The sequence below is a fragment of the Rhagoletis zephyria genome, unplaced genomic scaffold (assembly GCF_001687245.7).
Source record: "Rhagoletis zephyria isolate East Lansing unplaced genomic scaffold, Rhagoletis_zephyria_1.1 Rzeph_scaffold_02628, whole genome shotgun sequence".
NCBI classification, from domain to species: domain Eukaryota; kingdom Metazoa; phylum Arthropoda; class Insecta; order Diptera; family Tephritidae; genus Rhagoletis; species Rhagoletis zephyria.
In genome coordinates, this window is record NW_016159712.1 from 57,787 (window position 1) to 74,074 (window position 16,288).

The window sequence follows — 16,288 nt, forward strand, 5'->3', positions numbered from 1 at the left end:
TTCATAACTTATTTATTATTATATGTACTCTTGTAGCCAAACAAATAGGTTAACGACATTTTGACCAGTTTTGGGTATTTTTCTCTTGTTTATTAGTTTTTATAAAATTCTACCTCATTAGGTAAGTAATATCACGTAAATTCAACTTTGTACAAAAATTAGAAAAATTCGAAACATTTTCAACAAAATTTAAAACTTCTGTAACGATGAGTTGACGATAAATTTTTACTTTCACGTTGTTTGGATTTGTTATCATAGGCTTTTTATTCTGAACCCGGTTTATTCGATTGTAAACATCCGCTTAATAGGGTATTGGAAAAATTAAGATTTCGAAAAAAGCCTTTGAATTAAAAAAAAACAAACAAACCGGTTAAAATCTGTTTGGAAAAACCGAGTCAATAACCCTAATAATTACTTGCACATACAAATTGACATATGTATGTTTGTCGGTATATGTACATAAGTATGTTTGTGCGTGTATGTAAACAATATTATTTATTATGAATTTGATACATTTGGATTAGTTTTTCGGATTAGTCAAAAATGAGTTCACAAAAAGTGAGTTGCGTCTGATTTTTTATACATACTTGACTCAAGCTTTGCGGTCATATTACCGCTGTAAATAAACATAGTATTTTTTGTCAGTTAACTATTCAGTTCAAAGAAAATAAATATATGAAAGCAGAGCACCAAACGGTTTTCAATAGGTAAGAAAAAACCGCTGTTTTTACTCCATTCCCATATCCAAGCAAATTACGATACATATATAACTATGTAAAGTGAAATCAAATAGAAGGTAGCTATGTATGTGTGTACGGACATAAGGTATAATTTAAAACAATAGCACAATAAATAAACTATTGCTGAATCGCCAATAAAAAACCGATTTCGGCAGCATTTTAAACCTCCTTAACCCGGCGTTGGTGACTAAAAGCTCATTGAGTGGTGTGGTAAGGTATGACATACCCCATGCGTATTATTTCTACATACTCACCAAATTGCAGAAACCGTAATTTTTTTTTTGATGATTAATTTTTAATAAGTTCTAAAAAGAAAACATAACAAATTCTCCTTCGTATACAATAAATAAGCAATTAATAAAAACACAATAGAAATTAATACAATAAATATATGTGACTACCCCATCACACCATTGAAGGGTTGAGGCATATATGACGGTATAGGTAATTGTAAAACGTACTTTATATGATATTTATGAGTACATATGTATATTTGTTATATATAAATGTGTGTAATGGCAAGCCGGCTGCATGTGTATTAATCAATTTAATAAAACATTATTAAGTCCCAATTGAGTAAAACTTGGCAAAAATTTCGCTCAAACCATTCAATTGAATTTTGTATGACGAAGAAGAGCCGCCTATTAAGATCCACTCAATTACTCAAATGAAAAACGTGGAAGTCCAAGAAGAATACGAGCAACTCATGCTCGTGCACAAACGTGTATATAAATATGGCCATATGTTCCCTGCGTGAAAAACAAAACCCGTCAGTAAAAATACCAGTTCATTAACTAGTATGAGCTAAACCGATGGCATACCAATTTTAAATAACTTATGCAATCTCAGACATCTACTTTTGAGTTTTTAGTCACGAATAAAACGCAATTAATTGCGTCTCTTACAAATGTCGGCTGTCGCCGGTTGGAGTCCGCTTATAGGTGGTTAAGATTTTTCAAATTAAATCAGTTGATGTTTATATAATTATATCAATTTAAATATAATTTACAAGTTTGCAAATCTAAATTCATTTGAGAAAAAACATATACTTGTATAGAAATACTTGTGCCTTAAAAATTTAATGAATTTAAAAATAATAGTTTTCTTTTTAAAAAATAAACTCAAAAATTGCAATTAAAAACCTACATAAATAAAAAAAATTTAAACTGCGACTGCTGCAGAGCTGCGAGGAAAATAGCATAATTATGCCTAACCCCTCAACTGGTATGATGCTACTAGTAATTCTACTGGTAGATCCTGATGCATAGACTGACAATTAACATCTCGAAGGATATCAACATTTCAAAAATACCAGTAGCTAACATTGAAAAAGGAGCGAACGTGAACTAGTTGGCATGAGCCGCAAACTGGTAACATTTTAGTTCACAACTACCAGCTTTCCCTGCAGGGTTTCTATGTACATTTGTGTGGCAGCAACTGCCCAAATCGAACAAAAAAAAAATAAAATAAAATGCAAACATGTGAAAAATCACTCGAGCACTTTTACAGTTGAGAGTTTCTGACTGATGAAGAATTCGTTATTTGTACCAATTATTGCAAATTTACAGTTTCAGTTGTAAGAACTTATTCAACGAATGCATAGCCGACCTATGGGGGTGTGAATATTTATGTACATAAGTGTATGGGAATGTGTAAAAATATATCACAAAAGTGTTCTATTTAATACGTAACAGTTGAGAAAAAGTGCAGTGAGACGTACGCTAAGAAATATATAATAAACTGCTAAAAACTGTGTCAATGGAAAAACAGACATGGAAATTTACATGAAAAATACATTTGAGGGAACTTACTAAGATATGCTTTGACAAAGAGAAAGAAAGTGAAAAAAAATAAAACTAAAATATGAAAACTAGATAAATTTGTTGTACGTGCCGAATGCGAAAAATTAAGAAGCTAATTCATATAACGACAATCTAGCCGTTGGCAAAAAGAGAAAAAAAGAAAAGAAGAAAGAAAAACGTATGACCACAGAATGATTATTTAAATTTATCTCGAATGAAATTACTTCACCACAGAGTGTGAAAGAACTAAATAACCAAGCACAAAACAAATAAATAACAATTCGTATTAAATAATTTCATGGCCTAAAAAGTGAGGTTTTAACAAAAAAAAAGAAGATATTAAGCACATAAACACTAAAGAAAAAAAAACTTTGCAACAGAACTACATACATACGTGACGTAGCAAGCAAGATTATATATAATATATGTGTATGTATGTAATTCAGCGGCACACAAACTTAAGAAATATCTTCAGTGCTCTCTCGTGCTCAACGTGGAGGAAATTGCAAGAGCATAGATCAGCAAAAATAAGAAAACTTTATATGTATCTAAACATATATACAGCCAAACAAGAGTTTACATACAGAAATTTTTACCAACGCAATCAGTGTGTAATATTTTAAAAATCTTGCATCATTTTTTGACGCTGTGCGAAATACGTCATTGTACTATTGCATATACCTTTACATCGCTGGAGTGTGCGAACAATCATACATTCATACATACATACATACCTACGCTACGTATACTCATAAACTCACTTTGACTTATAGAGATCTAAAGAAAATACCAAAATAAATATAAATACATAGATAAAAAAATAANACCTTTACATCGCTGGAGTGTGCGAACAATCATACATTCATACATACATATGTACATACCTACGCTACGTATACTTATAAACTCACTTTGACTTATCTAGAGAGATCTAAAGAAAATACCAAAATAGATATAAATACATAGATAAAAAAAATAGCTGCAAAGCGCCGCGCAAAGTGTGAAAAAGACTGTTCGAACCACATTCACATACTTCTGTGTATATCAAAAATTCTGTTCGCCAAGGCTTTTAGCATCAGTCAGTGCGCCACAGTACCTACTTGCCTACGAGCATTTCGTTTTTTGTTTTCGCGAAATTCACCGAATACTGCACCCACCCTGCCACTCGCCCACTAAGCCCACTTGCCGGTTGTTCGGCCTTGCTCATCCGCTTCGGTTGACAATTTTCCCGGCATCCGCTGTCACTTTTGCTGCTGCTGCTGCCTAGCACTAAAGCTAAATTATTCACAGCATCGGCATCCTAGTTTTTTTTTTCGTTTGTAATCTTCGGTTGCCCACTTCGTGCATTCTCACAGCTAACTGACTGTCAGTGAGCAGCATCTAACGTCTGTGATTCTTCGTCGGACTTCAAGCATCCGAATCATCATCATCATCATCATCACCATATCCCACAATAGCAGGCGCCAAATTCTCGAGTCTCATCGAGGCATAGTTGAACTTGCGGCTAAAATAGGCGAACAGTCTGCTGAAATCCGTCGTTGTCGTCGTTTGCTCGTAGTCGATATTTGCGGCGAAATAATTTGTAAAATTCGTTATCCGTCCATGCCATGCGCGATAAAATCACACAACTATTTTGCTTGCAAAAGAACGCATGCAAAAATAATACAACAGATAATAGAGGTGTGTGTTCAATAACGAATTTTCTATATACATATACTCTTTTTATATGTAGGTATATACGTGTACTGTATACTTTTTAAAAGATGCGTGTGCGTGTGTTTTTGGCCACCTATATACTCGCATTTCAATTTTTTCTATTGGTTAATTTATTCTAAAAATAAATTTAATGCGGCGATTTCCAACTAGAGAGGCGCAGATTTCAAAAAATGTTGGCNAAAAAAAAAAAAATGTTAAACGTAAGAGAAGAAATACGACAAAAACACTAAACAAAGCAAACCACAATAAATAGCAGAGAAAAAATCAAATGGTAAAAGTAATAAAAAAAAAAAAAAAAATATAAAACCAAAAATAAATAAAAAATAAAAAAAATAAACTAAAATAAAACAACATAAAATAAAAAAATTATTAGAATGAAATGAAACNGCGATAAAATCACACAACTATTTTGCTTGCAAAAGAACGCATGCAAAAATAATACAACAGATAATAGAGGTGTGTGTTCAATAACGAATTTGCTATATACATATGTATACTCTTTTTATATGTGTGTACATACCTACAATTTTATGCATTTATGTATTTTTTAAAAGATGCTTGTGCGTGTGTNTGCCATGCGCGATAAAATCACACAACTATTTTGCTTGCAAAAGAACGCATGCAAAAATAATACAACAGATAATAGAGGTGTGTGTTCAATAACGAATTTTCTATATACATATACTCTTTTTATATGTAGGTATATACGTGTACTGTATACTTTTTAAAAGATGCGTGTGCGTGTGTTTTTGGCCACCTATATACTCGCATTTCAATTTTTTCTATTGGTTAATTTATTCTAAAAATAAATTTAATGCGGCGATTTCCAACTAGAGAGGCGCAGATTTCAAAAAATGTTGGCGCATTTAATACAAAAAAAAAAAAATGTTAAACGTAAGAGAAGAAATACGACAAAAACACTAAACAAAGCAAACCACAATAAATAGCAGAGAAAAAATCAAATGGTAAAAGTAATAACAAAAAAAAAAAAAATATAAAACCAAAAATAAATAAAAAATAAAAAAAATAAACTAAAATAAAATAAAACAACATAAAATAAAAAAATTATTAGAATTAAATGAAAAAAAAACTAAATTAAAATAAAATAAAGTGAAAAATACAACAAATAAAATAAAATAAAAAAAGTAAATTAAAATTAAATAAAAGAGAACCACATGCAAAATTAAAACGCAATAAAGTAAAATAAAAAAACTAACATTAATTATGGAAAATTAATTAAAGCATTATAAAATAAAATGACATAAACCTGAACCCAATAACTAAGGAAATTTAAAAAAAAAATTAAGTTAAATTGAATAAAATTAAAAAAAAAAAAATAAAAATAAAAATAAAAAAAAATTAAATTGGTAAATGAAAATATGTAAATAATAAAAAAAAATTAAAAAAAACATTAAAAAAAAATGTACATGCCTAAAATTTCATTACCAAAAAAATATACATGCCTAAATACCTGAAATATCAACTTAAAACTAAGACTTAGAATAAAAATATTAGATTTCCTATAGATACTTTGCAATACTCATACATACTCTGTTGAAATCTTACTAATTGTGACTCTTTTCTATTATCTCTTTCATTTATTTCAATTTCGCGTTATTCGCGTATTGTGAAAAAATAATGTTAAAAAATTACGNAAAAATTACTCAAAAAAAGGACATAATGTGCCAATTAAAGTCACGAGCAACGGGACAACGGATACCAATGGGTCTCTTGGGGCAGAAGGGCCTGAAACAGAGACCGACTCATCAGGGACCGGGGGGATGCGGAAGTCGTTGGAGAGGAAGGGCTCAGCGCCGAACGACGCTATTCACCTCCAGAGACGGGTGGGACTCTTCAGTGGGGTGGCTTTAATTGTCGGGACCATGATAGGTAAGTGAGAATTTATTTTAATTAAANTCAAAAAAAGGACATAATGTGCCAATTAAAGTCACGAGCAACGGGACAACGGATACCAATGGGTCTCTTGGGGCAGAAGGGCCTGAAACAGAGACCGACTCATCAGGGACCGGGGGGATGCGGAAGTCGTTGGAGAGGAAGGGCTCAGCGCCGAACGACGCTATTCACCTCCAGAGACGGGTGGGACTCTTCAGTGGGGTGGCTTTAATTGTCGGGACCATGATAGGTAAGTGAGAATTTATTTTAATTAAATTATTTTATGTAAAATATTTTATATGCAAATAGTACATACATATACCGTTATCATAAGATCAATTCGATTATATGCTTTGCTGGTTTGGTGGCATGGCTTAAATAAACAATATATTGTGATAAACTAACAAGCATATAAAGGGCAGCACGCGATGGAGCGAGGATTGCACAAGATCCTACCCGAGTGAAGCGCTAAACCACTGTTGCCAACTTAGTGCTTTTCGCACTAAATTTAGTGCTTTTCTTAATTCAAGACGCGAAAATTTTTGAGTTTGATGCTTTTACGTTTTTGGAGCTTTTGTTGAAGACACCAAAATTTAATTTAAATTTAGAGCAATTGGAAGTTTCGTAAGGAACTTTACAAAAATGGAAACAAAATCATGGTACTATGACAATCATAAGCGAAAGAGCATATGTTTTCAAAAAAAAATATGTGGCAGCACTTTCAATCATGCCAGAGTTACATACGGTATTTTTCCATTTCCTGCAAAAACTTCCATGTTGCTGGGACCAGAAATTGATCTTTGGACCTTTAATTTGGGCTGAATTTGTTATATTTTTTACGCATATTAAAAAAAGCACCAGCATCTCCTAACAGTAAAATGAATAACAAACCTTCGAACGGCGAGCAAGAAATATTAATTTGTTTATTATTTTGAATCGGCAAATCTACAATAAAATTTTTCATGCAAACAAAGTCTTCTAATAAAAAATTTGGTGCTTTTTTAGAGAAAAAAAAAACGATTTTTCTTGGCTTTTTCAAATTCAAAACTTGGCAACACTGCGCTAAACGCTATGCTCAACCTAATCTCTATCGATCTGCACCTGAAAGAAGAGAATCAAGTCAATGAGAGACTAAAAATTTCGGATATGGGTTGATGATTGCCGAAATGCAGTTAGGAAAGACGACAGATATACATATAGCAAATGTTGACTTCAATTGTAATACACACGAACGATTCCCATCAAAAAGAGAAGAGATTGCAGAAGAGACCGAGTAGCCGAAGAAAAGCTATCTTTCTCTACACCGACGGATCCAAAATGAATGGGTTGTAGGTGCCAGTATCTACTCTCAGTAACTCTCAGCTTCTCCCAAGCGTAACTTCAAGGTATCCTTGAAACCTGTAAAACCTTAAATATGCAATAACGGTCAGCTTAACAAATATAAACTGCTTAAGGAATGTAAAATGAAATTGCACTCAAAGTAGTAAATTGACACTTACTCATCTTCATCGCGGCAGCTTCTGCAGAAACTACTTGTTGGTATTTGCCATCGTTGGAGCATTGGTGCTCTAGCACAGTGGCCGGTGAAGACGTCGTCAAGGCCTCTTACTGCAGACCTATTGAGTTTAACTACATCCCTCGTATTTTTCATACTAAGCCGCGTCCATAGCACTCTTGTGATCTCACAGTCTCCCGTTTGTTACACAAAACATTAGTCGCGGCCACGGTGTGCGCAGTTATCCAAATGTGATCATTAAACGGTGATAGTACGGAGCTATCCGCTTCTTCTGTTGGCATCTCTGAGCCGCATCTGGTCATCTCATCAACCGACTCATATCCCTGCAATATTGCTATGTCCGGGGACCCAGCATAGAGTGACGTTGAAATGGCAACACTTTATATGTACATATGTATATTAGAGTTCATACAAAAAAATCTGTAATATTTTAATCATTGAAAGTATAACATTTATTATGTTTTAAGACTTCCCCCAAAATTGTTCCAAAAATATTAAGATTTACATTAGCTGAACCTATTTGAAAGTAGCTCCGAAAATCTCTTTTTTTTAAATAAACAAAATGGGTTTATAAAAATATGTACCTTAAGTTACCTTAAGCAGAAAAGCAAAGGCATCTGGCTCAAGTTCGATTTTGTATCTTGAAGTTGAATTCCATTGAATTACTCACAACAAAAGTTGTTATTTATCAACATTTTTAGTGGTGCTTCTATGAGTAGGTATATTAGAACGTACGAGGAAAAAATTGGCCGTGCACCCCTAAGTCAAAAATGCTTTTGCAAGGCACTTTTTTATTTTATTTTTTCGGCTGTCGTCATTATGAGTCGTAAATTTTGAAATTTTTGTATAGAAAATGATAGGAAATTTTATGATTTTAGATTCGTACGAAAATAGGGGATCGAGAAGACAGTTTTTTTTGTCCCAAACTTCATTGGCCGCACGTACTCAGTTGTAGTACTTACCCACTAGATCTCAATTCTTATCACCTTAACTTACCTCAATGTTAAAAATACTTTTATTTTACATTTCGAAACATTTAAATTTACATATATTTGCTAAGACAAAAGCTAAAACAAATAGCGTAAAATTAGGACATGAAATGTTGAAGACATAAAAAAATAATATGAAAATAAGAGAAAGAAAATCGTAGAAACGAAAGCTGCAATAAAAAACAGAAAATCACATACGCAAAATCAGTATCCATACTAAAAATGTTTTATACTTTTTCATGCGTAGGTGTTTTGGCAAGCTAAGCAAAAAAAAATTAGTCAATCCCATGACTTTGCCTAAAATTTTAGAAAATTTCGATACTAAAAAAACATATACTCATTCATAATATAGTACTGATTAGAAAAATGGGTGTGTCAAGTAAATACATACATATATACATAACTTCATATTTACATCTAATTTTAAAGGCAGCTGTACTAAGAAGTATATACCCAGGCAGTCATGTGGGCAAATATTATTCCTTATATAAAATAACATAAGGGTGGTCCAAAAATGCCGAAATTTTTATGCTCTCACCCCATAGTATTGTTCTATACCAAAAAAAATATACCCTTATTTTTTTATTTTGAAATCAAAAAATATTTAGAGGTCGCTCAAAGCGCCCAAAGTTTTCTATGTATTTTATATGGGAAAAAACAACTTTTCGTAGAAATGGTATAGAATAGTTAAAAATCAATATTTTTCTACCAGAAAACTCTATTTATCTGCAGGAGATTCCCAGTAATAATACCCAGTTGTTTATTTAACCATTTTTTCATTGCAACTATAATTTATAGGTCCGCCAAAAACGCCGAAAAATGCAATGGGGGAAAAATAAAAAATCGTTAATATTAAAACAATGGTTAAATAAACAATTGGGTATTATTATTGAAAGTCTCCTGAAGAGAACCCGAGTTCTCCGATCGAAAAATATTGACTTTCAAGAATTCTTTGCCATTTCTACCAAATAATTTATTTTTCCGCTATAAAAATACATGGAAAACTTTGAGCGCTGTGAGCGACCTCTAAATATTTTTTGATTTCAAAATAAAAAAATGGGGGTATACTTTTTTCGATATAGAACAATCCTAGGGGGTGAGAGCATTACAATTCCGACTTCACTGTTTTTGGGCCACCCTAATGTACATACATATGTACTTAGTTTAAAGTGCATATGTAAGTATACAAATACATAGTACTTTTCGGCGTGCGTGCATTTTGTCACGCCAATTTAGTGCAGTAAACAGCACACCTTAAAAAAAATTAAACTTTTTTGTTGTACGTTGTATATTTTTTCAAGAACACATGGACCAAATTGAAGATTATCATGACCCTGCTCTCAGTCGATTGCCTCCATAAAATGCTTTATATTTATTTTGTTTTGTATTTATTTCTGAGTTTCTTCATCATATTTATATCGTCACATATTTTATTTTGAGCATGTTTTTTTTTTTTTTTAAATAAATTTACCATTGTTTATGGATGTAGCACTAAAAATGTTAGAGAACCAATGACAATTCATTTGGTGTCAAGAGCGGTTGGCTGGCGCCAAAATATTTATCCACTACGTACTTGTAAAGGTTTTGAATAATAATATTTTGGCGCTTAAGCCTTGTTTTCACTATGTCAAATTCAATGACATTTGTCGTCAAATAAATGAAAACACATTGTCAAATGGGATGCAGTCGTGTACATGCCCTGCTATACCAGCTATGTGTCCGGTTTTGGCCCATAATATTATCAGCGAAGGTGCGGATGAAAGAAATAAACTTGAGTCCAAATATGTCGGCAAATCTTGACCTCAAAATAGGACATAGTGAAGCCTTTACACTTCTGCCAAGTCTTTCGTCGTGTAATAAATTGGAGCCTCCTACAGTTTTACGCCGCCTCGGAACGGCAATTGGCGATTGGTTTTTATGAGAAGCTTTTTCTTGGCTGAAATACATTCCGAGGTTTGCCGCAGAGGCCGGTAGGTCCTTAGCGTTGTAAGTTTGAGTTCGATTTGAGGCGGTAAAGTAAACATCACAAAATATGTAAACTTTTTTTTTGCGAATTTCGAGTAGTAATATCAGCTCTACTTTACAGTTTTGGTTAACTCTATATTATTTTTAAGTTTTTACACGCCTTGAGTTGAAAACTACCCTGTGACACTGATGGAAGGTTAAATCCCTCTTGATCTCTGTAGAAAGCGAAGATTAGCTTTTAACCTGCGTTACAATCCTCTAATTCCGCCCAAAGGGTTACGTTCTCTGTACAAATTAGAAAGGTGAGAGTGACTGGCAAATGTTTTTCGGAGTGTCGACTTAGGGCGGCCTAGATCGTTCAAAATACTCTATAAGCACCGTTTTACAATTACTTAATAAAACGCATTTTTTGTTTTGTTTTCAAGAAATATTAACACGCGGTTGAACTCGATTATGAAAATAAATACGTATGTATGTTTGTACAAATCGCTCATTTACTTCAATAGTGTCATTACCCAAAAATTACAAATATTGAGTTAAGTACGCAGAAATTACCGGTACTTCTTCTTCTATGTTGTGTACAAATTTCATAGATATATCGGTTACTAGTAGCTCACTGGAATAAAATATGTATTCATATTTACTATGGGAGTATATCGAGGGCTTATATTCAGTGTGACCAGATGACCATAAAAGGCAAGGCAAAATTAGTTTTGAGAAAAGGTTAGAAAACGTAATAACCTGCGAAGGATGAAGTCAAAAAGAAGTCAGCATATTCATTCATTTAAAAGTCGATTTTATTCCAATAAATTTTTAAATCATTCCCATCAGAATAGAGAATAACATCTTTCAGGTTAATAACAGCTGCATACATTACTTCAAGGTTTGCGAAATGGAGTTCAGTTTAGGATATGAAAAACCAAACAAATTTTCGAGTAGAAATATGATTTTTTTCTACATTAGAGTGCACTAGTAATATGCCAACAAATCAATTGTTTCAAAAATACAGTTTAAGGCAAATTTCGTAGTATTATTTTGTTTTTATCCTAAGAAAGTATGTTCTCAAGGAAATGGTACTTTTCTCTGTTATTGCAAAATTTGGACGGTAAACAGTAGTTTTTGAAATATTAAGTATTTTTAATATACTAATTATTTGTATGAGTCCCGGTCCGAATTTTACTATGAATATTTTAAGTAAAATAGCCACGAAGTCAGACCGAAAATTCTGAGGCTATGGCTTAAAATTAAATGCTAAATCTAGCCTGGTCACTCTACTTATATTTATTAAGACCTATCTGCAGTTTATACAAAAACTACTTTCTGATGTTAGAACTCATCTGAGACTTAACTGTAATCACTGGTTGCACTTTTAATTTTGAAATTCAATAGTCAATTCCTCTGACATGCAATGTACAAGGTCAAAATTAACATCTCCGATGACAGTTAAGTCTAAGGTAAATTTTTATGCAGGAATATTAATTTTGTAAAAACTGCAGATAGGTCATACTGAATATAAGCCCTCGATACATAAATTCAAAATTCTATAGCCGTTTTTCTCGAGTTTTTTTTGAGTTGTGACACTATTGAAATAAAGGAGCGACATGTAGGTTGGTAAACAATTTTTTATTAAGTATTTACATTCTCCGCTTTCTGCTTATTTATATGGCACACTCGAATTGCGTGTCAGGTAATGGGCTATAAGTGGCGCCAAAGGAGGAATAAATCTGAATATATAATGGAATGTAAAAGTGAAATACATAAATAATATACATGCAATCACATACACTTACATACATATTGTATGCATGTATAGATACTTGCATGTATGTACATATGTGGAAACAATTTTAATCCAGATTCACTGAAGCAACCGAAATGAATATGAGCAAATTTAACGAGTTGTTACATTTTTCGACAAAAAAGCTTTTTTTGGTCTAAAATGGTGGTTCACCTGTCTTAGAAAATGCATTATCTTCTGTATAAAGAACAAGATTCTATCGCGAAATTGTATTTAAATCAAAACATAAAAAAGATATATCTACTAAAAAAAAGTAAAAATAACCACTCATGCTCATATACCCGTAGTTGCGTATGTAACGTATACGCGCCGTAGCACCATAACAGTCATCTAATACATACGTTTACTCGCACGCCTTAACTTAAAAGCCGTATTTTTTAAAAGTAATTAAATATTTCAAGTTCACCAATTAAAATTGTAAAAATGGAATTTTAGTTTCTCAAATCATAGCCATCAACGTAATTTTTTTTTTTTTTAATTTTTTTGCATGTTGCCACTTTTTTTTTAATTTCGTGGTGCATTCTTGAAATTTCGCAGATATGTTGTATTTGATGCCAATGTCCATTGCCTCCAATATGAATATTTGTTTTGAAAACTTCCCAAAGTTATTAAAAACAAAAACAAATATAAAATTTTCGAGTGACAATGAAAAAATGAGTAATTTCGGTACCTTTTCACTTAAATAAACGTTTTAAGGCAAATACTTTATTAATTTCTTTTAAATTGTTTCTGGAACTCCATTGACTGAAATAAATGCAAGAAGAATGCTTCAGCGCTTTTTTTTCTGCCGAAAGAAGGGAGTGACACCAAAAAAACAACTCGTGAGATTTGCTCATATGCACATATGTTATAGTGTTTGTGCACTCTTACACTTTTGTGGGCAATTTGTAGGAATATACATACATACATACGGGTATGTATATAGTTTTAACAGTAACCCAGAATCTCAAGGCATCCATTTTAGTTTAAGGTCGAAAGTGAAATGATGTTTTGAGGTGCATTTTCCAAGGACGCCTCGACCGAAAGAAGTTCACGTTGAGTGTATTTTTGTTTTTTTTTTGCAAATGGTGCTTCTTGTTCTATTTACGCGAATAATACGTCTGACTAAGTAGATCAGTAGTAGTATTTGTTTGCCAACAAACGTTGATAATAATAATAATAATACGTTTGTCAGAAAATTTGAAAAACTATTTCTTAGCACATGACAATCATATGGGCAAGGGCGAATTCACCTTAGTTTTTTTTAACAAATTATAACAAATATTTGCTCCAGATTTTGCTGAAAGGTAAATAAGAGCTTTGTGTACATTTTTAGCGCATAACCTCAAAAATTTCAAATTTTGAGTTGTGTTGTGTTGCCTAAAGCTTGTTACCAGTACACGGTATGTTGTCATGGTGCGATTTTGGAAACACGTGTTCATTTTGGCGAGTAGAAGGTTTACACCTAGTAGGTTAGGACATGAAAAGGGTTGCCACCTGTAAAAAATTTATTAACTTAAAAGGCTTTATTTCTAAGCTACAAGTAAGGGGTTGCCATCTATTTAAAAAATCAAATTAAAATATATGTATTAATATGTACATATGTATCACATTATGGATATAAGACGAAAGAGGTTTAAGAAGATTGTAGTTTGAAAATATTTTTCCGAAGATTCCGAGGAGGAGGAAGTCATAGGAAATATTAAAATATGGGTGTCAAACGAAAAAGTGTTAGTGAATCTTTAGTCTGAACATTTCGAATATTTTAGTTTGGCGTTTGAAGAGGATTGAAAATATTTTGAATGGAGTTAAAAAATAAAAATGTGAAAAGTGGTGCATTAAAAAACGCGTTAGTAAAAAAGATAACAAGTTCGTTTCGATTTGGAAATTTTCAAATGTAAAATGTTAGGTCACTTTTGCTTCATTTAATAATTCATATCCTCATTTTAATTATTGTATGCATTTACATACTTAGGGCAGTGATCAGATAAATGTTACCAACACCACTTTTGTTAGAATATTAGCAAGCAAAAATACTAAAAAATTAAATATACCAAACGCCAAATGCCATCAAATATACGATTTAGCTATAAAAAATGGTTAGAGTTAGCAAAAACTCTCAAATAAAGGTCTTTGTGCGACATGGCGTATGAGTAATAAATTTTTTATTCCTGTTTAAAAAGTGTCAATTCACAAACAAATTTATTGAAAATTGTAAAAAAGTAAAAGGACACTTAAATTGGACTGGGTATTTCCTTATTCACATGTTTCTTAGCAGTTCACTCCCGGATTTCAATCTCGCGTTATTTCCGGGCCTCTTCAAAGCGCCCATGTCTTTTTAATTCCGTTTATATACCGTTACCTGTTGAGATGCGAAAGTAGAAAAGGGGTCCAATATTCTTTGTAATTTTCTTATTTAACCCTAATGGTGTTCCTGAACTTTGCCCTATGGCAGAGCGCTCTCCACATCTTTAAAAATGCCGTAAATAGCCAAACGAAACAGAGCATCTAACGGGGTCTCGAAATATTCCTTCATGATACCACTGCATTCAGAAACGTTTAAATTTTCATTAATGAACACCACTTCACTAAAACTAAAGTAGAAAATTTGCCGAAACTACTGCAAATGCACTAATTTTTAAGAAGCTTTCCTTTATCTGAATATTATAGTATGTATGAAATTATGTATATGTATTGCAATACCTGTCGTTTATATGTATGTACTTATGTAAAAACATTTTTCTGTGTTTGCATTACTCATTAACAATTACAAAATTTTTAACTTTCAGGGTCTGGAATATTTGTGTCACCTTCAGGTCTACTAGTTCGTACTGGTTCCGTTGGTGTTAGCTTTATTATATGGCTGGCCTGTGGTTTGCTCTCCTTGTTGGGTAAGTATTCCACCTAATTTTTAAAACTATAGGCAAAAACAACAAATTTTGTCTCTATAGTTTATTATTTAGCCCTTATAAAATGTCTAAAGTTCGAAAAATTGAATAACTTTTTAAGAGGAAAAGTATGAAATAAAAGTGCGACCTATGCAATACGAGGACCTTACAATAAAAGGACCTTATTTCGATATAAAAGATCAGAATGTGGATTATAAAAAAAAGAGTAAGGCCAATGTGAAATTTTTGGTTCAAAACGCCATGAATTTACATGTGGTTATTTCGTCGGCTAAGCGAAGAGTCGCATCGTAGTTACCCGAAGCAACGTGAATAGAAGATAGGGATGAAAATTTGCAGATTACATCATGCTACAAAATATAACTATTTTGTGTTACGCAATGAGGAAATCGATATTTGCGCGAAACCGAGTTCAAATATAATAAATTTGCGTTTTTTTTCACATGAAGTCTGATTTTTTGTAAAGGACCATCAAGTTTCAACAAGAATAGTGTTTACAAAAAAATCTTATAAATCTAAAATTATACAAAAATGTCCTCTAAAGTTTAAAGTTTACAGAAATATATTTAGTATTATGTAAATTGTTATACGCACTAAACCAATCCAAATTGCATTCCTCTGCCTTCATGCTCCAGAACATATGTATAGGGGTTAAGGACCATCGCTGTTAGTATCAGTGTGCTTTATACTTTTTTAATTGATTTTTTTTTTGTTAACACATGAGAAAATCAATATATGCGCAAAACTACAGCAAATATAGCAAATCTGTGTTTTAGTTTTTTCAAGGGACTACACGATGTTTTTAAGGGACTACATTTAAAGTTTCAATAAGGAGAGTGGTTTAAAAAAAAAGGTAATAACGTCCAGAAATATGGGTATAAAACGAATTTTTTTTGTAATTAATCTTTGGTAGAACACCTCAGAAATTTCTTTTAAAGTTTTTATCCTTGAATATTCTTGAAAATTTTTATTCAAATATATATT

General features: G+C 32.2%; 1 protein-coding gene across 1 annotated transcript in view; it reads left to right on the top strand.

The window, feature by feature from the left end:
• Positions 1-16,288, top strand: part of LOC108367311 (b(0,+)-type amino acid transporter 1-like) — a gene marked incomplete at its 3' end in the record, with an annotated part of 37,425 nt that overhangs the window by 16,346 nt on the left and 4,791 nt on the right. The window contains exons 2-3 of the mRNA XM_017621903.1: positions 5,933-6,148; positions 15,188-15,289. Of these exons, the coding sequence (XP_017477392.1) occupies positions 5,933-6,148; positions 15,188-15,289 (318 nt within the window). The remainder of the gene's footprint in view (positions 1-5,932; positions 6,149-15,187; positions 15,290-16,288) is intronic.